This window comes from Amborella trichopoda, chromosome 10, assembly GCF_054954075.1.
Source record: "Amborella trichopoda isolate Santa Cruz 75 chromosome 10, AtrichopodaSantaCruz75HAP2 v2.0, whole genome shotgun sequence".
In the NCBI taxonomy this organism is placed as follows: domain Eukaryota; kingdom Viridiplantae; phylum Streptophyta; class Magnoliopsida; order Amborellales; family Amborellaceae; genus Amborella; species Amborella trichopoda.
Window position 1 is genome coordinate 42,610,018 of NC_142345.1, and position 27,577 is coordinate 42,637,594.

Here is a 27,577-nt window from a genome sequence, read left to right on the forward strand (position 1 = left end):
GGAAAGCTTTCTATGTTCCCCCTACAACATAGAAATATGATGTTCCCCTTATCCAACCGTCCATTTTTTACTGGAGGGCTAAGATTGCCCCAATCACAATGTCATATCTCCACATTATTTTATTTTTTATTTTTTTTATAAACTTTTTTTACACCAAATTTTGGATGTACATTCCTCTATTAAACTCGCACTAACGAAAAATATAAAAAAATATATATTTTTGATAGAATAAAATAACCAAAATACCCCTGAAAATTTCAAGGGGTATTTTGATCATTATCTTTTATCGAAAAATTATTGTTAATATTTTTTATAGGCGTGCCCTAATGAGAAGATGGCACATACCAAATTTCATATTCGGAAATTGTATTAAAAAAACTAAAAAGTAAAATACTTTGAAACGTCGGATCTAAGATCAAACGGTGAGTGGCTCTCTTGATAAAAAATGGACGGCTGGATGGTAGGGGGAACATAGAACTTCTATGTTGTAGGAGGAACATAGAAAGCTTCCCTTTTCTTATACCTCTAATTAACATCTTTATGTGTCTTTATGTCATTATACTAGGACTATTTGTCTCTTTTTTTTTTTCTTTTTCGTCAAAAATCGTTTTTTTATGACTACATTAGACATGGATTATCCATGAGAACTACTCATGCACCCCTTCATAAAACGTTTTTGTTTATTTTCTCCTTTTTCGAAATCTCATTTTTTAAAACTTCTGCAAAACACCAATATCAAGAATTCTCTCATTTTGCTTTCCTCCTTTTTAAAAAAAAAAAATCTCTCTTTTTTTCAAAAATACCAAATTCAAGAACTTTCTTTTTTTTTCTTTTTTTATTATAAAATCACCTAGTATTATTTTGATCGACACCCCCAAACATTTCTTTTCAAAAATACCCACATGAATTCCCAATTTTGCCTTTTTTTCATTTTATATTCCTAGGATAATCAAACCGTCGGCCCTAATATGAATGTTGATTTTTTGGAAAATGTGTAACTGCTATTACAACATAAAAACACTGTTTAAGTTTAATAAAACTCGAGGATGGAATACACATGAACAAGATAAATATACAAAACTCATAACTATCAAAATATTCATCAATCCTTTTTAGTTAGGACATTGGAGGAGATTGAATAAAAATATGATCTAGGAATTTCTATGCCAGCTATAGTAACTAGTCTAACAAATTCGGTTTGAGTTAAACAAAATGATTGTTATAAATGTAATATTAAATATATCATTCTCATAAATTTCTAGATTATTTCTTATATCCATTTTATAAATTTATACATCATTCTTTTTCTAGCTTTCTTTTTTACCTTGATGGCCGATTTGATCAACCTAGATTGATGACCCTATATCAGTGAGTGTATTGATGACCCTACATCAGTGAGTGTGTGATCCACCCTACCTATCTACTTTTTTAGTAGTAATAAAAGGTAATTGTTCTAAATTTAAAAATAATACGAAATGAGTTATTCTACATTTTAATAAGTTGTTCTAAACTTTAATGTGATTCACCCTACCAATCTATTTTTTTTAGTATTAATAAAAGGTAATTGTTCTAAATTTAAAAATAATAAAAAATGATTATTCTACATTTTAATACGTTGTTCTAAACTTTAATGTAAACGTTCGCCCGTTAAAAAATAGAGAGAAATAGTATGGTGTGATTTCTATAAGGTTGCAACCTTAAACGATCCAATTAAAGCACACTTCCAAATTTTATCATAATATATAATTTTGGTGTAAAATAATCTTAGGATTATCTAAAAATCTATTTTCATATCTAATTATAAAATTTTAAACTCCAAAAATAGTATAAACATATGAAAATCTTGAAAATTGACGGTCTAGACAATGTGTGTAAGATGCACTACTTCTTGCATTCAAAATCTTATTTTTTTTCATATTCTTATATCTCGATATCAAAAAGATCAATTAGGAGGTTTTTCAGCATTAAAACAACATTTTTCGATGGATTTTTGAGGTGCATATGTAATTCTACATTTTAAAGCTACAACCTTATATAATGTTTTTCCAAATAGTATTAAGATGAGAATAGATAGTTTAGTATTTGGTCATTTTAACAAGAAGTCAATAACAGATTGCTGTGTGTAACATAATATTTTAAAAATCAGCCTGGTTGGTCGAATCAATCATTTAATGGTTTCAAGATGGTTCTTCAGATCTTTAGCTTATATATATATATATATATATATATATATATATATATATATATGGAAAAAGATCATGTCAGCCCATGGGCTGACTGCTACAGTAAACGCCTATGGTCCAGATTGAATCTGGGCCAATCTGGCGATCACGATCTTATTTCGTATTTGAATTTTTTTTTTTTTCTATGTATCCAAATCACTTGAAATTTGGAGTGTCTATTCTAAAATAGTAGAATCTAATAAAAATATAAATAAAATAATTTGTAAAATATAAATTGACCAAAGTACCCCCAAAATATGTCAGAGGTATTTTGGTCAATTTATATTTTACGAATTATTTTTTTTTATATTTTTATTAAGTGCGTCTTGATGAAAATAATAAACAATTCAAATTTCAAGTGATTTGGATTTGTAGAAAAACAATTAAAATTCAATTACACAATGAGGTCATGACCGTCAGATTGGTTCAGATTCAATCTAGGCCATGGGCGTTTACTGTAGCAGTAAGCCTGTGGGCATATGGAATCCACTCCATATATATATATATATAAACTTTTTAAACACCGGTGGAGCTAGGTAAAGACAAGGGATCCTAGACCCAGTACCCCTTTTATGGGCTAACTCGTGCGGTTCGGAGCTAACTTAGCAATTTTCCACAAAGTTTAAAACACCAAAGATGTCTATCACTTTGTTTCTTATGCCCATTTACTAACCTTGCAAACAGACTAAGTACTGCTCAATCAAAGTTTGAAATAATCCACTTAACCGTCTAGGTTAATAGGAAAGGTATGTGACCATTTATTTTTTGTCAACCGTTGGATGTGAAATTGGGTGGACCGTTGGGTGGTTTGTGATGTGTAACTAATTGAGCACAAAGTTCAAAAGCAAATTTTTTTGAAAGTTGTGACATATTTTATGAGAAAGGCTTCTATACTTTCCCTATAGCATAGAAGTTCTATCCTCCCCTTACCATCCAGCCGTTCAATTTTGATCAAGAGAGCTATTCATCGTTTGATTTTAGATCCGACGTCTCAAAGTATTTTAGTTTTAGTTTTTTTTATACAAATTATATGAATATGAAATTTGGTACGTGTCATCTTCTCATTGGGGCGCACCTATAAAAAATATTTAAAATAATTTTTCGATAAAATATAATAACCAAAATACCCCTTAAAAATTTCAGAGGTATTTTGGTCATTTTATTTTATTGAAAATATTGTTTTTATATTTTTCGCTAGTGCGAGTTTAATAGAGGAATGGACGTCCAAAATTTGGTGTCAAAATAGTTTATATAAAAAAATAAAAAATAAAATAGTGTAGAGACGTGACATTGTGATTGAGGCAATTTTAGCCCTCCATTCAAAATGGACGGTTAGATAAAAGGGAGGATAGAACTTTTATCCTGTAGAGGAAGCATAGAAAGCTTGCTCATATTTTATCATGTTAAATTTCATATCCAATGACTAAAAAAAATTAAGAACTTTTTGTACCAAAAATAAATGGTCTCATAATACACAATACTATTTAACAATCCACTCGAGGTGATTAGATAGTTAGAGGATAACAACACATGGCCGCTCATGCTTCACAGACAAAAATTCCAAACAATAAGTAAAAATATTCCAAATCACATCAAGATCTAATGTTACCAAACTTAAATAGCATAACGCAATTGCAACAACACATGCATGCATGACCAAGGAGAACCACTATAGTAAATATATGCTCCAAATATAATTAGTATTATTTTCAAGAATGAAAATGAGAGAAACATCCCGATATTAAGTTTTGTTATTTTGTTTCAAAACTACTTTTTCCTTTTTAAAAAAAAAAATGGGAAATTTATGAAAATACCTATTGGAAATGTACTATTAAACATTTTACACATTAACAACTATTCTAAATTTCCAACTCATGATCATACTCTTTTTTTTATTTTATGGGTACCATAAAATTAAATCAAACTACAAGAGTAAAATTTAACTAGTGCATCTCGCATAGAATCTTAATAAATTTCACTTGTTTTAGATATGGTCAAGAGACCGTCTTTCTAGTATGGAACCCTAGGTCTTCGTAATAGGTCTACCTCTCCTACATCATTTCTTTTTATTTTCTTTTAAGGGAAAATTACAAATTACCCCCAAGATTCTATGCAAGTTACCCCAACCAAACTTTTTTCTCACTTTTTTCCCCAAAATAAACGTTTATAGCAAATACCCCCAAGTAAAAAATAAAAAAAGTATTTTATTTATTTATTTATTTATTTATGAAAATACCCTTTTCCGTACATAAAAATTTAACTTTGGCCAAATATTCACGTGGGCTTACATGGGCTGCCGGACTGCTCTTTGATATTGTCGGACCCATTAAACTAAAAAAAGTGCCGAACCGCTCTTTGACCTTGCTGAACCGCACTTTGGGCATGTTGCCGGACTGCATGCGCCTACTTTCAGAACTCTTTTTGGCAGTGCCAGATTCAATAGGCCTATTGTCGAACCGTTCTTTATTAGTGCCGGATTGCCACGTGTACTACTGGACCACCACTATTATTTACTGGACCGACATTACAATGCCGAACCACCCTAAGAATATGTCATGCCGCCTTTTCGTGGAAAAGAGGAGAGAGAGGCGGGGGTAAAACTAAGGAATGATAGTTTAGACTCTTTTTCTTTTATTTGGGTTAAGAGGTATTTGCTAACAAAGTATATTTTGAGGTAAAAAGTGAAAAAAAAAATTAAAAAAAATTGGTTGGGGAGAACTTGCATAGAAAGCCTAATCTTGAGGTTATTTGTAATTTTCCAGACCTTTTATGAGGGTGATGCAAGATGTTTGAATACTTGCTATACGGAATTTAATTAAGGAAAAAAGGTTTATAAGGAAAAAAAGACTATATAAGGTGTTAACCTTATACTATAAAAATAAAATACATTTCAAAAATCAATTAAAAGAGAGTATTCTTCCAATAGAGAACTCTCCAATTGATCATTTCGATCTCAAGATCATTAAATATTAGGGAGAAAAAGGATTTTCAACTAATTAAAATAGTGCATCTTGTAGCAAATTATCTAGACCATTTATTTTTAAAATTTTCAAATGTTCATATGCTTGATTTGTACTTTAAAATTTTAAATTTCATAACTAAGGATGGAAATTGATTATTAAGCGATTATAGGGCTTTCTACATCTGGACCTACATCTTCTGGCAAAATTTAGATATGTCTTACTTCAACAATATCAACAATATAACGAGGCTGCCTTATGTAAACCTCAAAATAAGAGTATACATATAGGGTGCGGTTTCTATAAGGATGCAACCTTAAATAATCCAATTAAGAAGCACCTTAAAAATGTATCATAACATGTAATTTTGTTGAAAATCTTGAAAATGAACGGTCTAGATAATATATTGCAAGATGCACTATTTTTGTGACTCAATTTTTTTTTTTTTCATATTCATACATCTCAATATCAAGATGATCGATTAGAGAGTTTTTTCAACATTAAAACAACATTTTCAATAGATTTTTGAGGTGCATATGTGAATCTACATTTTAAGGTTGCAACCTTACATAAACTTTTCCCATACATATAAGGTTGTGTGTTTCTTATTAGAGAAATGACATTATGAGACCCTCCCACACCATAGGACTCCAAAGGATCACCATTAAATTTTGACACAAATATCTAAAAAAGTTATGACATTGGTGTTGGACTTAAGTAAATGGGTTTTCTAGATATATGTGTCAAAATTTAATTGTAATCCTTTAAGATCCTACTCATATGGGTGTGGGAGGGTTTCATAGTATCATTACTCTTCTTATTATAATATTTATGAGATATGACATTTAATAGCATTGCTTTTAGACACACCCATGATAGGTCTCATGGAAACAAGTTTATATAAAGTTGCAACCCTATACTATAGAAGTAAATTGCACCTCAAAATCCCATAGAAAAGAGCAATTCGATATAAAGTCTTAAAAACGGTGCATCTTGTAACAAGTTATTTAAACCATCTATTTTTAAGATTTTCAAATATTCTTTCTAATTTAAAATTTTATAATTAGAGTGGAACATGGATTTCCAAACCATCATAACGTGTGTGACACCACAATTATATCTTCCAGCAAAATTTAAAAGTGTTACTTGTATAGTATAAGGCGGGTACCTTATACAAACCTCACCCCTTTTTTTTTCAATCCCATATTCTTTCATCTACTTAAACCCCTAAATTTAATGTCGCTTTCTCTCCCTACTGTCTCCTTTTTTTCACCAACTAAAAACCCAATTCTTTATACTTCTTATGTATATCCATTAATGTATCATGTCCATTATGAAGTTATGACGTGCGTCACAATATAAATGAATAGCATTTCTGCTCCATCATCATCCAAGCCTCAAAGTGCAAATGAATAGCCTTTCTTCTTACTAGTCATAAATATGTTTGCTGGAAATCTCCAGTATCTTTTGTTGTATCATTTAGTGTGACAGATATAAGGAAGATCTCTTCCAATTTGATTCTCAATTGAAGATTTTCTGGAATATTACTGACTGGAAGTTATAAGATAGTTACATTCTCATTTTAATCTTTAGGCACATTTGTTCATTCAGTCAAGGGACTGTGTTATCAGATATTCATTTTCATTACCTTTTTCTCTTGCAGACACCTTCCTCCCAACCAAAAAAGGGAACAAAACAAAGGACAGGCAAGCAATCTTATTCATGACCAAGTCCATTAGAATTATCAGTGTCCAAACACTAAATTATTTCATAATCACTCTCTACACACAAGTAAACATTATATGTACTAATTACAACTCTTCCAGATGAGAAGAAAGGCAAACTAAATAATGTTCCAAAAAAAAAAGAGAATTATTTGATTTTTGAAGTAAATATGGTCTTGGGCACCATTCAATTGGATCCCTCAACTAGAGATACAATGTGATCAGTCTAAAACTCGTGAGGGAGAGGGAGTTCAACAGCAAAGAACCTTAGAGAAATCGGCCAACCTCACTGCCACATGAGTAAATGAGTCAGCATTGGCAAAGTAAAATATCAGATCAGAAAACTATAGGCACATTTGTTTATGGGAAAGAACTTTATGAGAAAACTCTTTCCCAAAAGACTGCCATCTTTTTTGATGTCCCTCACAATACAAATAAATAGCAAATGAATAGCCTTTCTTCCTACCACACACTTGTTTGCATGTGTGTGTATAGATTTTTTTTTTTGGGGGGGGGGGGGGGGGAGGAGGGAAGAGAGAGAGAGAGAGAGAGAGAGAGTGACGTACCAACTTAGATGGTTTCCTCATGTTGGAAAGAGCAACTGCAATCCTAGCGCCGATGCGCGCATTGTTCTTGACAAGAGCAATGTCTAAGGCTTTGTTAAGGAATGGTCCTCTAATTACTTCAACAAATCAGTGCATAGGACACAACTCAAAACCATCAACTGAGGAAAATGATCTTGTTTTAGAGGTCTTTGCATGTCCCAGAAAGATTTAATTCAATCAAAATTTGTAAAATGCATTGCTAAGGGCAAATATACCATCAAAAACCTGGACCAGAAAATACAAATGGAGGAAGAGGAAGAGGAAACCAAACATATGAAAACTCCACCTGCGCAGTCCATAGTAACCAGACGGTATTAAATTACTTATCATTCTCCCAAACTGAGGATGCATATCCTTCCCCTATAAAGTTGTATCAATAAAGAGGAACAAGGGAAATATGAACATGAAATGGAAAGGATACTTGCTGCCAGTGAAGCTCCCCCTGTAAGCTCACTCACTCTAGCAAGCAAGAAGGGCGTTTCAGCACTGCCTGTTATGCCATTATCCCTTAGCTCCAATAAAAAAACAACACAACAAAGGAAAAAATCAGGTGCATTAGCAATAATTCTAAGACACAATCGATGAAATGAAAAAAAGGCCAGCCCCAGGGGGGGAGGGGGGGATGATGTACCTAGCTTCCTGAAGTGCTCTCTGGATGGCAGACTCTATCAAACTTCCTGAAGCTGCATGCTCTTCAGGAATAGGCACTCCAAACAAAATCCCACAACCCATGCCTAATTTCTCACTGGAATCTGCAGTAACAGCATAGAAAAATTCCAAATGTAAGAAAAAATCATGTAAGAAAAAGAAGAAGAGTTGTCAGCCTGCTTTGGATTTAAATTTTGGTCACAGCCCTTCACACTAACCTATGAGTCGAGCACATTCCTCTGGTGTATCAACCTGGCACGGTGCCTAAGAAACCCATGTTCCAACACCAAGAAGTCCAAGTTATATCAAAAGCCGATATCTTATAGTAGTGCGAAACATACATGCATGGCATGTACATGAGCAGAAGCTTATTCGTGGGAGTGCATTTATTTGTGAACATATTTATGTGTGTGAACATGTGTACATGTACATGCAACATGCATACATGTACATGCAGGTATGCTGATGTAGGGCTATAAATGTGCGTGCATGCACATGTTAACTTTAATGCATGCATGTCAGAGTTTCCTTTCTCAAACAAGCACAGCCATTAAATTTGTAGTGAACATACGTTCTTCAACGCATGCATGCCAGTGTTTCCTTCTCCACATCCATTAAATTCCTTCTCACTCCCTCTCTCTCTCTCGCTCTCCCTCTCTCTCTCTCTCTCTCTCTCTCTCTCTCTCTCTCTCTCTCTCTCTCACACACACACACACACACAACACACCTACAATCTTATCAGTCGAATACACCCCTAAAATCAGTTATAGGATTGTGCAAATTTTGCATTGGATTATATCATGTCAATCAAAATGGTGTATTTAGATAATGATTTGCCCAAGACCCAGTTTACCACCTTGCAGCCACTAGATCTAGTGAAAAATGCAGGGAACTCCTTGGTTCTATAAGCAGCAACAGTCACTCCTTGAGTTTCCTGCACAAGGAAGAACCATTGTCAAAGGTAAAAAGAACACTCAAATATATGACAAACAATGAGCATATGGGTACCCTCTTTTTCTTTAAATTAATGAACAAGCTCAACATAGTGAAAGCAAGCATAATCTCAAGTAAGTTTGGAGCAAAGATGCATCAGTTCGATTTTAAAACCATCAGCAATTCTTCTTGGACGAAAAAGGCAAAAAAATGAAAAAAGAAAGGAAAAGTAATGCAGAGAGAACAGAAGCAAGATGACCAATAAAACCCCGACTCTGTGCACAGGACCTACAGATATTCCTGTAATTATCAGGAGCGAACTATTGAAAAGAAAAAGAACAAAAGCAATAACTCTTAAGAATAATATCATTCACATACAGTTCAACACATCAATCCCACCCTTTTCAGTATTGAGTATTTTTCAATAGTTTCCACCTGTTAGAAAATGCTCTAATAAAAGGCAAAGTGTTATTTTATTATGAATAGGCACAATATCCAGTGCAGCGTATTGGGAAAACCTTGGCAGTTATGCCACTAACTGGAACTGAGCTAGATTATTAAGTCCCAGCAAACATAAGTGACAATATTAATAAATATATAAAATTAAAAATAAGTCCCAGCAAACATAACCTGCAAAAAAAAAAAAAAGGAATTCACTGAGTCATTATGGGCATGGTGTTTGAGCTCCAAGGATGTAATCCCTTTTTCTGGGAGTGAAATAAACTAACGTAACAGAAAAAAAAAAAAGGAAATATCAAATTCCAACATAAAAGAATATAGCAAAAGAGAAGATACCAAATACTCAAGAGTTCTTGAAATATCGAGTATGGACTTCACACCAGCAGAGATAACGGCAACTGGAGTTCGTCCAAGTTCTGTTAAATCAGAAGAAATATCCATAGCTGCATATAATAGCCAAAAAAAAAGCATAAATAAAATGAATCCAGTCCCCAAGGAAATGACAAGAAGTTGCAGTAACCAAAAAATAAATACTAACATCAAAATTTTCACATTGCAAATGGAATGTGGGTATGCATGGATCATCCATAGCCTTTTCAAAGAGGTATATTTGAATCATTTATCAGGATAGTTTGCCAAAAGAGAGGAAATCCTTGCCACTGATTAATATATATATATATATATATATATATATATAGAGAGAGAGAGAGAGAGAGAGAGAGAGAGAGAGAGAGAGATAGAGAAAACTTGACTACATTTGTCACATGTAGGGAAGAAACAACAGTTTTTCACTTATTCGAAGCAACAATTTTTCACTTATTCTTACTTTTCTCGCCGTGTCTATGCACTCCACCAATGCCCCCAGTGACAAAGACAGGTATGCCAACCTTCAGATACAATATACACACACCAACATAGAACAGAATCAAGAAAGAAAAAAAAGCATTATATCTACACAAATGATTGTGTTTTTTTCTCATATGGAAGCAAGCCTAATAAAACATACAAACTACCTTGGATGCAAAAAACATTGTTGCAGAGACAGTTGTTGCCCCATTTCCTCTGGTTGCAACCTGCAACCAGAAATAATCATATAAGTAGTAAAATCTGATTACCAATTATTTCTTTTACTGCCAATAAATAAGCAAGCCTTACATAAATCTAGACTAGAAAGTTGACACAACAAGGAGCAGATCAAGTTCATACATAGATGGAATGGAGATGTAAAATGAATAATTCTGGATTCAGAGTGAAAGAAGCTTCAGTGTCAAGTATATAGGCCAGAGAATATTGACTATCAGTCATGGACTTGTTACTTAATAGTCTTGATCCAGACATAATCAACAGAACATTGGAAATATATGATGAGCAGACGAAAGGAAGGTCATTAGATATGATTCAAGGAAATATCTAAGCACACCAAAGAAAGGCCATTGGATATGTTTTGAGAGTTTGAATAGCAAGTGTCTTCATCTCTGTTGTGCCGCTTTAAGGCTTGCAATGGGCTGGGCCTGGCCCTACAGCAGGACTGGGGCAAGCTGGGCAATGTTTTCATTAAATGTGGCCAGCCTGGGTCATGAATTGCCTGGCCCAGGCCCAGCCTGAGCAGCGGACCTTAGTCCAGGGCTCAGCCTGCAGGCCACAAATGTTGGTCCGGCCCTATACAAGACAGGCCCCTGCCTATTGCCAGCCCTACACACCCTTTACCATGTTCATGCAGTAAGACCCAACCCATCGCATCCTTTAATTTGTTCAACCCAAATGGTACTTTTTAAGATCTACCATCAGTTAATTTTCATAATATATTCCACAAAGAAAGATATGTCAATATCTGAGATCTGTAGTCACATTCTTCAGTGTCACTATTCAATAAAATTGTTGCGATACCTGCTGCACTCCAATTAAAGAGAACCAAAGCTAATACAAGCCAGAGCATTTAACAGACGTAATACAAGACAGGGTATTTAACAGATGTAATACAAGACAGAGTATTTAACAGATCTAATACAAGCCAGAGTACTGACAAATGTGTGATGAGAAACCTCAGGCCTAAGATCACACAAGTTGCCTATTGCAATTGAATATAAACAAATTAGTTAATGTAACAGTATTTCCGATTTCCAATTAACAAGGGGGAAACAAATGTTTCTAATATGTCCACATTCTAATAACTAGAACAATTTCTCATGGACAAATCCAAAACAGGAGTGCTGAGATCGTTGCTTTTAAGTTGAAAGCAAATGATAAGTCCCCAAACAAATCTTCAAGTGCAAGTGTAGCTTGACTTACAACATATGGAATGTCCCTACGCGCTGTCTTTTGAGCTTTCTTGCCTAGAGAAGCCAGCAATTTCAACTCTTCATGATTTAAACCTAAAATACCAAAGAAAGTTGACTCTTGTCATAAACAAATGCATACATTTTCAGGAGGAATCAAGGAACTCAAGAATAAGACTTTTTTCTTTTAAGAGAGAGAGAATCTTAAGAAATAATGTTCAGTGTCTTCATTTCAAAAGCTGAACAACCATGCATTATTGTCAAATATATCAGGCTTAAGAAACAAGACGTTTTTTGATGTTTAAAGATAAAGAATTCAATTTATTGATCATTTACAAATTAGTACACAATAACCATAACAATGAAGATGACTATGGAAGGAATCCCATAAACTCGGACCTACTCCAGAAGTCCCATATTTAGGTTAGCAAATCAATGGCTCCATTGGCTTTCCTCTGTATGCACTGCTATGAGAACTCCATAGAGCTTACAACCTCTATTCTTCCAAGACATCAGCATGCTGCATGCCGCGATGCAAAACCAAGGAGTTCACTAACCTGAGAAATCACATTAAGATGGCTCTGAACACTGTTAGGGTCTCAAGAATGATGATACATAAATCCTGACTCCTTCTAGTTCATGCATCCACACCCATGGAGGTCACTACCTCCAGTCAGTCATCTATAAGCCCTTTTAACTCCAACAACCCCATTACAGAATATCAAAAGTCAATGGATACATTAAGTTGTTCAAAATACACCCAAATAAAGAAGGTGTACTCATAAAAAATATCTGGGTAATGGCACATTACTCCCACGCAAAAGATTTTGTCTACCCTCTTACTCTATAACTGGAGAGTCAACCTCCTCAATGGCACTTAATCAGAATCTCTAAGGAGGTGAAGAATAGTATAGATCATCATCATCACTGCATATTGAAAAACAGAAAAAACTACCACCACCATATCATTACAATAGAAGCTACATATTCAAGAAAGGTAATTAATGGTGATCACATTTTCAAGACCCTATGGAACCAAGTCCAACAGCTTTAATGCAATGTTATTAAGACTGGACTTGCCCAGTCAGTCTACGATTGGACTGGGAATGGAACGTGGAACAGGTTACATCTGATCACTGAACCAGCAATTGTTCAGAACTGTCAGAACCACTCTAAACCAGCCGGTTCAAAAAATTGGACTGGTTGACGATCCGATCCAATCCAAACCAGTTTTGACCAATTTTTCAGACTTCTTGTATTTTTTATTCATATTTTCCAAACTGGTCTGACCAGTGAACCAGCCAATTCGACCAGTTTGGGCTAGACCAGTGTCCTAGCTGATTTGACGACCGGCCCAATCCTAATAACATTGATTAGAAGTCTCAAAGTAAACCCCTCGTATAAAAAACTGACTCACTAGCAACTGTTGGAGATGTTTATATAGGATAAGTAATTTAAGTGCAGCAGAGTGACAATACAAATGAATAATTATTTTTTCGCCAGGAAAATTTGCATCTAAATAATACACAAGAAAAGATATGCTGTATTAAAATATAACCATTTTAACAATCGATTCAAACATTAAAACATCTGCACCACATTGAAGATAAATTCAACTTTACCTATGTGCGGAACACCATCTAAGATGGCTATAGTTGCAGGAATCGCCCCGTTTTCCTTTACAATCTGCTCAACTTGCTTTGCAGTCTCAAGATTTTGGGGATAGGGCATTCCTGCATTCAAGTGAAAACTATAGATTAAATGCTGAATGACAACATCATGAATAGACTAGTTAATAGTTCAGAAAAAATAACAAGGAAATAAAGTAAGAAAGACAATAGGTACATTAGATTCTGATATTCAGCTTGTTTCAAGTCATGTAAATGGATATGTAAAGTACCTATAGAAGATAAAAACACATAAAAGTGTCAGTTATTCAGGTCATGCTAATAAAGATAATACCAATGACATGCTGCAGCACTATAGACCAGCCAATTCAAAGAATTTCCAAGTTGAAAAAGCTACAAGGATAACCATGTGCTCAAGAACAGCATGCTATTTCGGTATCATTGAATCAGAAAATCTCTTGTCTACAGACCACGATAGCTGAATAAACAAAACTTAGTATATTTTTCAAAGTTATTACGATCCTAATATATATGTAATCATGATAGAGTCAGAAGATGAAATCGTTAATGAGAAAACTGAGACAAACTAGAAACATTACTGAGAAACAGGAGAAATAGGTGAGATGCCTTAACCTTCACAAAAAAAAAAAAAACATATTTGCTTCTTATTTGCATGACAGGTGATTTCAGAGTGAGCAATTCTATCATTTTTTTTAATATGGGTATCCTTGATTTTCAAACAAATTTAACAAATTTCATACTCACCCATACCATTATCCATCCAACTAAAGACAGGCCAAGCGACCTCATGCCACCCTCCCACTTCTTTTTAGTCCTCAAGATTTAAGATTAGTTTTACCATGTATGGCATCTGACTTCTGTTGTAACTTCTAAGATCATTTCTTTCATCCCACTGAATTTATAAAAGTAAAAAGAAAAAAAGGATCAATCCTTTCTATACAAGTGCAATTTTAATTAAGAATAGCTAATGCGCATAACGTTTCAAATGCGCATTGCCAGAACTATAAGTACGAACTCAGATTGGCATTTAAATGTTACACACAGCAGATCCATGAATTCACGTATAGGTGTACACTATCACAAACCCCACTATCGTATTTCTATTGATGTTAATGTTTTATTTATATTTGCAGCTCTTATGCCCTAATTTATCAGGTTTTGAACATTCCACACTTGAAATCTGGTCCCTAATCGTATTCAAATTCCACAATACCTTGTGCAAAAATATTAAAGTCTTTCACAGAAACAAGATATACAGAAATGATATTCAATTTTCTATTTAACAATTATACTAGAATGCAAAAAAGAGTAGGCACCATGAGATATGATGGTGGACTCGAGGGCAACAACTGCAACTCCATGTGAGAGAGCATCACGAACAACTGGTGCCACCACCATGCCCATTGTGCCAAAATTATCCATGCTACCCTGTTCCATAACGAATTAATGATCACAAATGTACAGTTATTATAAGTCAGTGAACTAAACTGGGCAATTACAACTGGGTAGCGTAACTCGGATTCATCCAACTTACTTAGGCACTGGGCTGGCTACCAAGTCTAGAACCAAACCAATGAGTGCTTGAATTTATCCAACTTACTCAGGGTTGAGGAAATAATACTGAAAAATGGGAGTATACACAAAAGTTTAATTCACAATAAAATTTTATAGCTCCTAGCCATGACTCCATTTTGACAACTCTCTAAGAAAGCAAGTCAAGTTTTTGATCTCTAAATTTCACATAGAGATAAAGTAGAATAAGCAGCATTTCAAGACTCGGCCAAGTTACTTGGACCCGCTCCCTGGGTGAGCTGAGTTACTCGGTACAACTGGCAATACATTAAAAAATAGAAAAATCATAAAAATAAATAAAAATATGGGATTGATGTATGAAACCTTGTTTATATAATTTAAATGTTCTTGGTAACGATTGGTTAGTTTTTTTACCTTTTGGCATATGCACAGTTTTTATTTTATTTTTTTGGATTTTTTTAAAATGTCCCTAACTATAAATCAATTTTTTAAATCCATACTTGTGTATTTTTTTTTTAAGGTAATTTGAACTGTTTAGGCTGTTTTTGCTTTTGTTTGACCTTTGCTATTTCTCATTACTATTTTTTAAAAACAATTGAAGGCCTTTTTGCACTGTATAGTATTGAGTCCACCCTGACTCGCCCGAGTAACTTACCTCGGGCCAGGACCAAGTAGCTGGCCCGAGGGGAATCTCAAAACATTGGGAATAAGCCTTTAAACAAAATGCATTATTTGATGCAAACTAGAAGATTCACAAACGATTTTCACAAATTACTTCATGAAATCACTTTAAATAAATAAAATTCATGAAAGCATACAACAAGTTGAAAATTTGTCATCATAAATGGGGAAAAAAGGAATAGCATTGTATGTAAATATTCACCAGAAAATAAAAAACAACAATTTTGTAACCCAAAAAACCTCGTCATGAAAACAAATATTAAAGAAATTAACCTCTCTGTCAAAATCAAAACGCCTCGATGAGCTTACCACCACAAATGAGAGCGGTGACCTAAAATATTATGAAATCTATTTAGCAAATACAGTTATTATACGCGGTGGACTTTACAGATGCCAAATAATGATTATCTGAAAGGAAATTTAGAGAAAGAGAGAGAGGATTCTTACATTTATTTGCTCGAACTTCGTGAGATTTCCTGAGGCTGGCGATCCCATGTTTTAAGACGAGAGAGAGAGAGAGAGAGAGAGAGAGAGAGAGAGAGAGAGAGGAACAAAACTATGTCGAACAATAATCGGGCGGGAATGAGAATTGAGAGGGGGTTTTGGGTTTAAGGGAATAGAGAAAGCGGGAGACGGGACGCTGCGATGCTTAGCTATTACTGATGGCGCGGGAACTGAGAGAAAAAATAACCGTGCACCAATTGATGTTCGAGGAATCGAAGCGGCCTCCGAAACCGGCCAAACAGCATGTCGACTAACCTGTAAACCGGCCGGTTCAAACTCGCTCAATGTCTTGATAGTTCAAAAAATGTTTAAAATATAACAAAATATATTTAAAATATGATTAAACAAAACACATTTAATTGAAATTGAAAAATGATGAAAAAATAAATAAATTTAAAAAAAAACCAGTCCGATCCCTTTTTTACTAGATCCATAACAGGCTAAGCGATACTCGATCCAAATCACCTAATTCCGAATTGAATCACCGATTTTTAAAACACTGCTTTTATGTATCATTTTTCACAAATGACTTAAAAACATGCAAAGTTTAAAAGGGATTTTATGTCAGGAGAGCGTTCGGTCTTAATCACTCCTAGACATCTAAGTACATCATGAAGTTCAAAACTTTTTTTCTTTTTACAAGAGTAATGAATATTATTACAAATAAAAATGATTACAACAACGTTAAAGTAACAAACTAGATACAAATTGCGAATCCAATGATACTCCTTTCTTGATTAAATCATCGGCAATAGAATTTGCTTCTGTATAGACGTGATGAAAGGCAATAGTTACATCTGAATATAACTCAATCACTTTGCCAATGAGGTCTTGGCAAACTTTTAGAACAAGTAATTACATTATGAGAGTCTTCTTTAATGATCAGATTATTTGTCATACCTCTCTCCCTGTAGATCAGCAAACTTTGTAGCAAATATTCCAATTCCGCATGATTAGCAGTAACCTCCCCACAAGGCCATACAGAACAAAATACTATATGACCTTCGTGATTGTGACAAACACCCCCAACTCACGAAGGATCAAGATTACCAAAAGAAGAGCTATCAAAGTTTAGTTTCATACAGTCCATTGATGGTGGAATCCAAACACACCTTGGCCTCACCTTAACGGATATTTGCAAAACCAATTTTATCAAAGTTTTGTTCAACATCGCTCCTAAAGTCCCCAAACCTGCCTTTGAGATGCTAAACCAACTCCATACACAAAAATTAATTTTGCTTTTTAATTCATCCATACACAATCCTATAGTCATACCATCAAAGGTACGCCTATTTCTTTCGAGCCATAATTCCCATAAAAGAGCACCCCTCAAAATATCCCATAGTAAATTGTATGTCTTGGGAAGCCCAGGAATCTTCAGATGACTCATTAAGAAATTAGCAGAGGAAGGAATAAGTAAAGGTACTCTTATTTTCCGAATCACCCAACAACATAAAATGACAGGTATAACTTATAAGGGTCATGTAAAAATAGATAATCCACAATTTCCTCATCTTGTTTGTAAAAAAGACAGATATTGATGATAATATTTCCTCTTTTTCTTAAATTATTAATCATTAATATTTTATTTTGTGGCAAAATCCATATAAAAACTTGTACCTTATGGGGTATACGTCATTTCCAGATGTGGTCATGGAATAATAAAGTTCAAAACTTTTTTACAAATTTTAGTCAATAACACATTAACAACTACTCAATTTAAAATATAGTGAAAAGGAACCATTGTGACCTCCTTGTACTAATAGATAAAAATAGACCGCGTGGAGTACCGCTAGAGATAGATAATTTAATCAATTGACCCACTATGCAATGGCTTTTTAAATTAAGATATAGAAATGATGAAATGATAATTAGTGGATCTCTTAATATTGTTTTGATAAATTTCCCTTTTTATAAAAGAAGGGGTTAGTTTTTCCTACCCCTTTCATCGGACCCCGAACACAATTAGGAGTTTGTTTGATGCTTTGGTGAAAATTACTAAAAAACTTATTTAATGAAGAGAGAATAATATGCTTCCTTGGCTTGAGAGAGAGAGATTGGTAGGAAGATAAGGGATTATCGATAAAGAGATCATTTATTTTTATTACAAGGAGGTCACAATTATTCCCACTCCAAATATGTCAAATTTGATGGCTTGAGATAAGTCACGAAGTCTAAAAAAAAAAATTTATATATTTTTGTGTCTACAATAACACTCTTACAACCATCCATTTAGAAATCTATAGGATATGAATGATTGTAACCTCCTTGTACAGCAGATAAATAGTCTCTTTGTAGATAATACCACAAGACAATGAGCCAAAGAAAACAAAATAAGATTAGAAAAGTATACTAAAACACTAATAATACTAATGGCCGCATAGAAGTTCCCTCAGGTCCATATGACCGAGTATTTTACAATGCTTAAGAAAATAGAAAACTCATAGCCTCATGGTCCATAGACTTTAATGGAGACTGAACCAGAGATAATGCTATCCATGTCTTAAAGATTATAAGCATTATATTGGAAACATAATTTGTATATTTATCCATTTTATGCTAAATGCATCATAAAAAATATCAAATTTTTATCTAACCAACAAGAGATCATTCATCATAGTTAATGCATCCAAACATGGCCTAAGAAAGCAACTTCCTCGCTCTAATTATTGAACTACCAAGGTGACACGCATGTTGGGATGTGACACCCTCTCATCTTTGTGGAAATAGAATTTTTTTCCAAGGGAGAGGTTTTATAAGGTGCTCACTTTATACTATACGAGTAAGGAGGATCTTTAAATTTTGCCGAGAGTTAGTAATTCTGATGTCGAAAATCGGCTTGAATCGATGTTCAACCCTAATTATAAAATTTTAAATTCAAAAAATTGGTATAGAACAAGCCGATCTATAAAATATTGAGAATTTTGAAAATAGACAACTATGATAACTTATTACAAGATGCATTACTTTTAAGATTTGAAATTATTATATCCACACATATCAAGGTAGAGATGATCAATTTGAAGGTTTTTCAACTCAAGGCACTATTTTTTCTAGATTTTTGATGTGCACTTTACTTCTATGGTATAGGTTGCAATATTATATAAGTTTGTCCCTTTTTTTAACTAGAGCAATTCAAAAATCCAGTAGAAAAGAGTGCCCCAAAGTTGGAAAAATCTTCTAATTCATCATCTTAACCTCGAGATGTATTGATGTAAAAAAAAAAAAAGAGGTCTTAAACAACATATAGTGTAACAAGTCATCTGAACCATCGATTTTCAATATTTGTACGTGTTTATAAATCTGCTCAATCTGTACTATTTGTTGAATTCTAAATTTATAATTAGGAGGGTGCAGTTTGCATACAGATGCATCTGTAGGTATAGAGGTAAGGTGCGCCTTTAAATTTTATCATGGCATATAATTTTGATGTAAATATTCTTAAGATTATCTCAAAATCTATTTTTATATCTAATTATAAAATTTTAAATTTCAATAATGGTTAAAATCAAGTAGATCTATCAACATATGAAAATCTTGAAAATAGACGGTGCAGATAATATGTTGTAAAATGTACTATTTATGAGACTTAAAATCTTTTTATTTTTCATTGTCATACATCTCGATGCCAAGATGATCAATCAAGGGGTTTTTCAACATTAAAACTACTTTTTTCGATGGATTCTTGAGAGGCATCCGTAGTTCTACATGATAAGGTAGCATCCTTATATAAACTTTTTCCTAATTATAATCATTTACATAGACTTCGAACATCAGATTTCCGACACCTCGAACTACAAATTTGACAAAATTTAGAGATATGTTATACAAACCTCATCCTTTAATGAGGCCATTGGACGGCCTGTTCTCTGTCCAATCGAGAGAATAAGGCCATGGTCCAAACTCCAAACCCGACATGGCAAAGCAAGGGACCACCAAAATTTCAGAGCCATTTTTGTCTCCGATCTTTTCTAGCGCAGAATGTTACCAATAAATATGCTGCATAACTTTTTGTGCGCCACTTGTTGGACGGTTCACAACTCCTATTTAATACTTCTATCATTCAATCATGACCGTTCATTCAATTGTCGGCTGAAAACAATAATAATTAATGAATATTTCTATCTGATCCCATTTATTAACCTTATTAAATTCCAATATCTCCTCTCAACAGTCCTTATAAATATTTGGGTGGGTCCCACACGTTTTGTTCAGGTGTCATGGCCCCACAATCTACTCTCAAGCGTTGGCGTGCGAAGTGAAGGTCAATTTCGATATTATATTGTTTTTGAAGAGGATTGTTTACATAATTAAGCGAAGATGATTTTACACTTCCGTAGGAGCATACTATCCATTTACTCCTTCCGGTGAACCAGAAAAATTTTAGGATTCGAAGTTCTGGAGAGTAACTTCTTCTACTCATGGACCAATGTCAAATAAAAATTTCAAATTGCACACTATATGTACTCAAAAAAATAACATCGCAAGATTTAATAGAGACTGTCCAATTTTTTTAGCATGACGTCTAGGTGTTACAAAACTTAAAATTTGAATTTTCTCTTTGGAATTAATCATCTTATGATTCATAGTTAAATTCCAAAATTTTAGACTAAAAAGGTCCACAAATAGGTCTTCTGCCCAAAGGAGTAGATGAACAGTATGCTCTAGCGGGAGCACAATGTATACACTAAATAATTGATAGGTAGAAAATTTTCTAATTAATGTTAAGTGGGGTTCTCAGTGGATTTATTAATCATGCAATATTCATTGTTGGGCTTGGCTATTTATGGATGGGTGCAGTTTGTGCATCCAAATGGATAAATATTATTATCGAATATTTGAATGTATTCTGATATATTTTTCATTGAAACTATTCAAATGGCGCTTGGAGCTGTCTTACTTTTGTTTAGTTGAAAAAGGTGCCATCATACTTTCTTTCCATATCAATCTTTTCTATCCCAATGTCTCCATCATAGACTCTCTCAATCTTAATCCCCTTTCTCTCTCTCTCTATACACTGTCTCTGTTTCCTATGCTTTTCCACACATCTCTCCTCTGTTTCATCCCTTGTTTTAGTCATCTTGCTCTCTCTCATCCCTTGCTTTAGTCTCGACTCTTGAAGGACATGCATTATCTCTATTCATCATGTTGTCTTTTGTTCGAACATCTGGTCTATATTCATCATGTTGTCGTATACCCCGCAATCGAAACCGGACCGGTCTGTCCAGTCGATGTACTCCGTCCGGCTACTCTACCAGTCGAATGTATCTTTATTTATTTGGATCAAATTAAAAATTGAGTTTGATTGAAACTAGTCAAAATTAATGTTTGATTGATTTTGACCAGTTGGAATAAATAGTTTAATTTGTTTGACCAATTAAACAAAGTTGAACGACTTTTTAAAATAAACTTTATGTGTTTTATATTATGAGACCAATTACCTCTGATACAAGGTGGTCACAATTCTTTACAACCATTTGATGTCAAATTTGATAGCTTGGATGTGTCACAAAGTCCAAAAAAATTTCTTTTTAATTTTGAACTTGATCAATGGAATAATTGTAGCCACTCAATTTCACATCCAATGGTCATGATTATCATGACCACCTTGTATCAAAGGTAAATAGTCTTATTCTATACTCTCTCTATATATATATATTTCTTTTTTTATACATATATACTCTATCTAGTTCAACCAGCTATTGGACCAACTTTGACTAGACCAAATCCCTGTCTCGTTTACTAACTAATCCAATTCTGGTCACATTTGTTTCTTTGAGTACTTGAAAACTTGGCCAATATATCTCCAACACAAACGGAATCCTTGAAAACCAGTGAAGTCTCACCAATTTTCAAGATTTCATTATAAACTCATCCCAATTTTCATAAACTCGACTGATAAATTAAGACCGAATCAAGTTGACTCCAGTGCCCCCCGTTGTTGCTTTAGCCATGGTTTGTTCGAAATCTATCAGTTTTATCTTCTATCTTCCTTCTACATGAGCCTTTAAATTGTCTAGTTATTATTCTATAGGAATGTTGATCGAACCCACTGAGCCAACAGGTCAACCTGACCCATGTCTGGGTTTGGACCCAAACACTAGACTCGACAGGTCAAATCCAAGTCCAAGTAGGATCTAGTTAGATCCAGATCTACGTCACAAGGACCCGACAGACCCTTATACGCCCCTAACTTTTTCCCCAGCTCTCTCTCATATGAAGTTATGAACTTCTTGTTTTCTTCCATCTCTTATACCTGTCACCCAAAACCTCTATCTTGCTTTATTTCTGCATCTCAAACTGAGTAATAAACAATAGACTACCCCAAACTTTCAAATTCGAATCATATCACATGCTTGTTTTACTACCCTATGCCGTAAGCTGACCGTTCTGACCCTCCTCCTCTGCAAAAGTTTAAAAAATACATCCTCAAAATATAAATATAAATCTATGGTCTCTCAAGGCTAAAGGCCAACCCTTTCAACTCTTTATTGAAATTGAGAACTGACAGCAACAATTAACAAAGCAAAGATCATATAAGGGTGAGGTCCTAAACAATAATATTAACGTGCACCCCAAAAATTCACTAGAAGAGGTTGTTTCGATGCCTAAAAATCATCAAATCGATCATATTGGTCTCATCATGTATAGAAATGAGAAAACATAGATTTCAAATCTTGGATATAGTACACCTTGTATTGCATGTTTTGAACCGTCATTTTTCAAAATTTTTAAGTGTTTATAAATCTATTGGATCTACACTAATTTTAAAGACTTTAATTTTTAGAATTAAAATAAATTTTTAGGCCGTCACAAAGATTTTTAATGCAAAAACAATGTTTTTCGACGCTCTTTGAATATACATATTTTTTATTGTTTAGAGCCTCAACCTTACACAAACCACACTCGTTAACAAAGGCACAAAGAGTAAGACGAAATAGGGCAGTACCCTTAAAACAAAGGCACAAAGAGTAAAGATGACGAAATAGGGCAGCAGGTAGTCACATGTGCTATGTAGGGTTTTGGACGGTTTATTATAGGGCATTACCCATTTATAAACTTTGATAGTACGCAAAGAAACTCACTTTTAGTTTTTCTTGTTCATATGTAAATATCATTTTGAATTTTATTTACCCCATGGTCACAGTAAATATTTTTACAAAACCTGAAATGCAATTAAATCTATAGAGAGATATATGGTCCTTTATGGCCTGACCTGGAAATGATTATCTGTTTTTTTTTTAGTATCCACCATATTGTTATCTGAATAAACTTACGAATAGTTCTATATATACGTTTATCTAAAAAGTTAAATAATTAGACAATATTATATATAATACAACATGTACCGGACAAATGAGATAATAATATTAACTAAATTATATTAATATTTTTTGGTGAATAAAATCTATTAATATTAGATAAGATATTATATTATATGTAAAGTTAATTGTCATTCAAACATGCTCCTATTAAACTTGGTAGAATGATAGCCCAAGCCATTATGGGCTCTCCCAAGCTATAGCGAAATTCCGATTTTATAGCAAGTTTAAGCGATAGTTGATTAGGGGCAAGAATGTTTCGATCGGTAAAATATGAAGACTTTGGAAGGTGAGGAGGGAGTTGGTTTCTTTTACTCCGTAATGTTGCGCAATTACCCTATGGTAGGGTTGTTGCCCAATTACCCTATGGTAGGGTTGTAAATAGTGTGTTGCAATTTTTTTTTATCTTCTATTAATCGCGAATGGGTAGGGGGTTTTCTTTCCCCACTGATTTACCAAAAAAAAAAAAGGTCTCTCAACCGGCTGCATCCTTCCAAGTCAGGCTCTCAAGATTAGGTATTTTCAGCTCAAGCTCTCTTGAACCTGGGTTCTCAAGAGCCAAGATTTTATGTTTCTATGGATTTTCAAACACCAGTGTCAAACGTGCACAAAGTAAAACCTCTGGTAACCCAAGATGGGGTACATTTACATCTAGAGAATTCCATTTCCAGGCCAAAAGTCGATCATATGTATCATAACATGATTTCCCTATCAGAGTATTATGTGCATTTACTTCAAGCCTACTAAATATTAATTTCAAAAGGGAAACTATATGATAAGTTTTTTTTTTTTTTTTTTAAAAAAAAACGTAATTACTCCTGACCATCAAAGGTAGAAATTAGCAATAAGGGTATACACCACTGACCAAGCCCGAAGCCTGCAAATTTGTCTTTTGCAATGCAAAGAAATGCTAGCCATTCAATTACAAATCTAAATGATTTAGGGATTTGATCTTTTGCACATGAAAACTTACAATGTCATTGTCTGCTAATGTTTCAAAAAGTGGATGGGTTGGGAGAATTGGCCTTCTGGATTAAGGTCTGGCATGGATTAAGGTCTGTGCCAGTGAACTAGCAATCCAGATTAACAAACTGGGTTGATTTTTGCAGTGTGAGAATCAAGCACAAAAAGGAAAATATTAATTTTAATATTGAAAAAATAAAATTTTAAAATGTAAAACGTGTGACAATTGGGCAATTCAATTCGTCTGGTTGCCTGTCAGTCTCGCCCAGTTATTTGACAAAACTAGATGAGTCTATTGGAATTAGACTAATTCATAGTTCTAACTATAGGTAGGCCCCACAGATTCCCAATTTAGATAGGTGATTTCTAATCTCAAATAGAAACTTCTGAAATACTATTTTTCCGAGTCCAATAGTAGCTATATTTAGGCATAAATGAGAGAACAACTTCCACTTTTCAATTTTTTTTTGTTTGACAAGTGTGCTTGATTTTATTAGATCAAAAGGTAGTTACATCGCAAAATTACAATAAATAAGAAGAAACAATTAACGAGTCCATAGATACACCCCTCTTCGCCGAGTTATCTACAACCTCATTGGCTTCTCTATAGACAACGTCATTAGCTTCCCTATAGACATAGTTGAAACTCACCGAGCATACAACAATAAACTCCGTAACCTGTGACCATAACAGTCTGAGTTGCCAAAGTGGTCTAAAAATTTTATTACACGAGTTTATCACATAAGTGAATCACCTTCTATAACCAACCAACCAAACAGTTCCCCAACTCTATCCTCCAAATCAAAAGCCCTTGTAATAAGGTCAGCCATGATTAACAGTTACCATTCTACAAAAGGCTTTTGTGTATTTTAGGCAATTCAGTGGGATAGACAAAACCTTACCTATTTTTAAACGTGGTGATTAGGGTGTGGGTTGCTACTACCGCGATCCCTGCCCCTTTTCCGATCCCACAAGGGCATGCAAAGCAAGAAATAACACTTTCGGATGCATTTTGTTTTTTTATAGAGAGACAGAGAATATAATTCCATTCATACAATCCACAACCAAATGCATACATTTTTCTTTTCGATATAAGGTGTATTTACATCTTGGAGATAGAAAAATTCCTAATATGGAGAACAGTAATATAATAGAGAGAGAGAGGGAGAGGGGGAGAGAGAGTCTTTCTTCCGGGTTGCCCAGCTAGGGTGGCAATGGGTTGGGTCCGATTGGACCTGGACCCGAATCCAAATACTATTCAAGTCCAAATTTTGAACCTGTATTCGAACCTATCGGGTCTTGGGTCTACCCATCGGATCCTAAGTATAGTCGGATCTATTGCCACCATATGACCATAAGCTTATTTTATTTTTTGCCCTTTTTAACCATCATATAACTTATGGCTATAAGTTTATTTTTTTTGCCAATAATATTTTAAAATGTTACCAATATTGTGACAATATTAACACCTAAAGCGTGCCTGCACATGATTGCATCATATATGTCATGACTACAAGTATGGGTCGGGTATAGCTAGCCCGGGACCTAAACTCGAAACCAGATTTAAATAATATTCGGGTCCAAAATTGTGGACCCATAACTGAATCCGAGGTCTGAGTGTCCCCGTGGGTCACGGGTGTAACATTGCCACCCTTAAGATTACCTTATTTGAAAAAAGAAGGGCTATTTTTGCTATTTTTGGAGCGAGACAGAGTATTTCTTTTGGGTAGCTCAACTGAAACAAGGCTATTTTTGCCATTTTTGGAGGGAGATAATAAAGCTTTCTCATTCATGTCGCTTTCCCTAAGTCGACCATGGACATTAACTCTCATTGACTTCAAATGTGGGCTAAGTGGCAATTCCGCAATAATTCATGATTCTAGTACCATTTGTTAACTCGTACCATGGCTTTTACTTTTACCCTTGTTAGCCCCACAAGTACCACCGCCCAGGCTACTTTTGCCACCACTTTTTCATAGTTTCACTCATTATATTAGTTTTTGACATTAGGAACATTGGTGTATTTATTACCAATCATTTGTTAAGGTTGTTAACAAGTGGGCATGGGTTAGTCTCAACCCCAATCCAACTAAGTCTAAGTCAGACCCAAGTAAGTTGTATTTAAGTCAATTGGACCCTAATGGGTTTGGGTTAGAGCCAAGTAAAAATGATTGACATATTAATAAAATAAAATAATATAAAATATAAATTCAATATTTGATTATATAAGCTAATCCTAATTAATTGGGAAAAGGTTTTGATGATGAAATATATAGTTGGCTTGATGTCACCCGGACCCAACCATGCCTAAATTTGTTCAGGTTGGATTGTTGTAATAGGTCTTGAACCCAAACTGGCTGGTCGACCCAAGCCCTTTTGAGACCGATTATTTATTTTCATTTGTTTGAAAAAAGTTTATATAAAGCATCCACTTTATGCTATAGAAGTAAGTCACATCTAAGGAACTCATGATGATACAAAATCCTCAAATTAATCATCTCGACTTCAAGATCTATGTATAAGTAAAAAATATTTCAAATCATGACAATTAATGCATTTCGTAATACATCATCTATGGATTATCTATTTTCAAACGGTTTCTATGAGACTTGTAATTCTGAGTCAGATAAAATGAAAAGACTTACAATGGTTGTGAAGAAAGAGAGAGGCAGCACCGGCTGTGAAAAGAGACAGGCAGTGCCGGCTGTGAAGAGAGAGGGGCAACACCGGCTGTGAAGAGAGAAGGGCAGCGCCGGTTGTGAAGAGAGAGGGGGCAGTACCGTCTGTGTATAGAGAGAGTTATCATCGTACGTGTAATGGGTAAAGCTGTGCGTGAATGCCAGGGGAGGGAACCTCTTTATGTTGTGCTTGCGAGAGCACCACATGACACTTGCATGAGTATGAGCATGAGCATAAGCACCACATGACACTTGCATGACCATAAGCACCACATGTCACTTGCATGAGCATGAGCGCCACATGGCACTTACATGCCATTTAGCCCTTGCATGAATGACACTTGTCACTTGCATGTTATCTCCCGTTTATGCTTATAAGTACCCTCACGTCCTCCCTCTCAAGAGTTTTGCATCTTCTCT

At 34.4% G+C, this 27,577-nt stretch overlaps 1 protein-coding gene and 1 long non-coding RNA gene across 7 annotated transcripts; both read right to left on the reverse strand.

Moving 5' to 3' along the window:
* Positions 1-6,870: 6,870 nt before the first annotated feature.
* On the reverse strand, positions 6,871-16,454 carry LOC18447596 (indigoidine synthase A family protein). 6 transcript variants are annotated; one of them, XM_088849097.1, is made up of 15 exons: positions 16,138-16,359; positions 15,011-15,096; positions 14,793-14,904; positions 13,673-13,727; positions 13,450-13,560; positions 11,841-11,923; positions 10,565-10,624; positions 10,378-10,438; positions 9,888-9,994; positions 9,016-9,093; positions 8,378-8,423; positions 8,143-8,263; positions 7,933-8,018; positions 7,473-7,555; positions 6,871-7,195 (listed from the first exon to the last, which is right to left on the reverse strand). In XM_088849097.1, exons 5-15 carry the CDS (start codon positions 13,556-13,558, stop codon positions 7,193-7,195), a joined length of 837 nt encoding a protein of 278 aa, XP_088705223.1. In that variant the 5' UTR covers positions 13,559-13,560; positions 13,673-13,727; positions 14,793-14,904; positions 15,011-15,096; positions 16,138-16,359; the 3' UTR covers positions 6,871-7,192. The 6 variants fall into 6 exon arrangements, 4 of the variants coding, with proteins under 4 accessions (XP_088705223.1, XP_020531119.1, XP_088705222.1 ...); XR_016042217.1 differs by lacking the exon at positions 13,673-13,727 and having other exon boundaries at positions 7,933-8,023; positions 16,138-16,366; XM_020675460.2 differs by lacking the exon at positions 15,011-15,096 and having other exon boundaries at positions 16,138-16,389.
* A 3,337-nt stretch (positions 16,455-19,791) lies between these two features.
* LOC148780248 (uncharacterized) lies at positions 19,792-27,577 on the reverse strand. The gene is made up of 2 exons (XR_016042221.1): positions 27,125-27,577; positions 19,792-22,598 (listed from the first exon to the last, which is right to left on the reverse strand). It is a non-coding gene; the product is annotated as an uncharacterized LOC148780248 (long non-coding RNA).

Excerpts from the sequence above, each read along its gene's own strand:
- LOC18447596 (XM_088849095.1), bottom strand. The coding sequence starts at position 16,185 with ATGGGATCGCCAGCCTCAGGAAATCTCACGAAGTTCGAGCAAATAAAT. Across the intron at positions 13,561-14,792 it reads GTCCACCATCATATCTCATG|GAATGCCCTATCCCCAAAAT; the intron begins GTGCCTACTCTT and ends ACTTGAATGCAG. Across the intron at positions 8,019-8,142 it reads AGAGCACTTCAGGAAGCTAG|GGATAATGGCATAACAGGCA; the intron begins GTACATCATCCC and ends ATTGGAGCTAAG.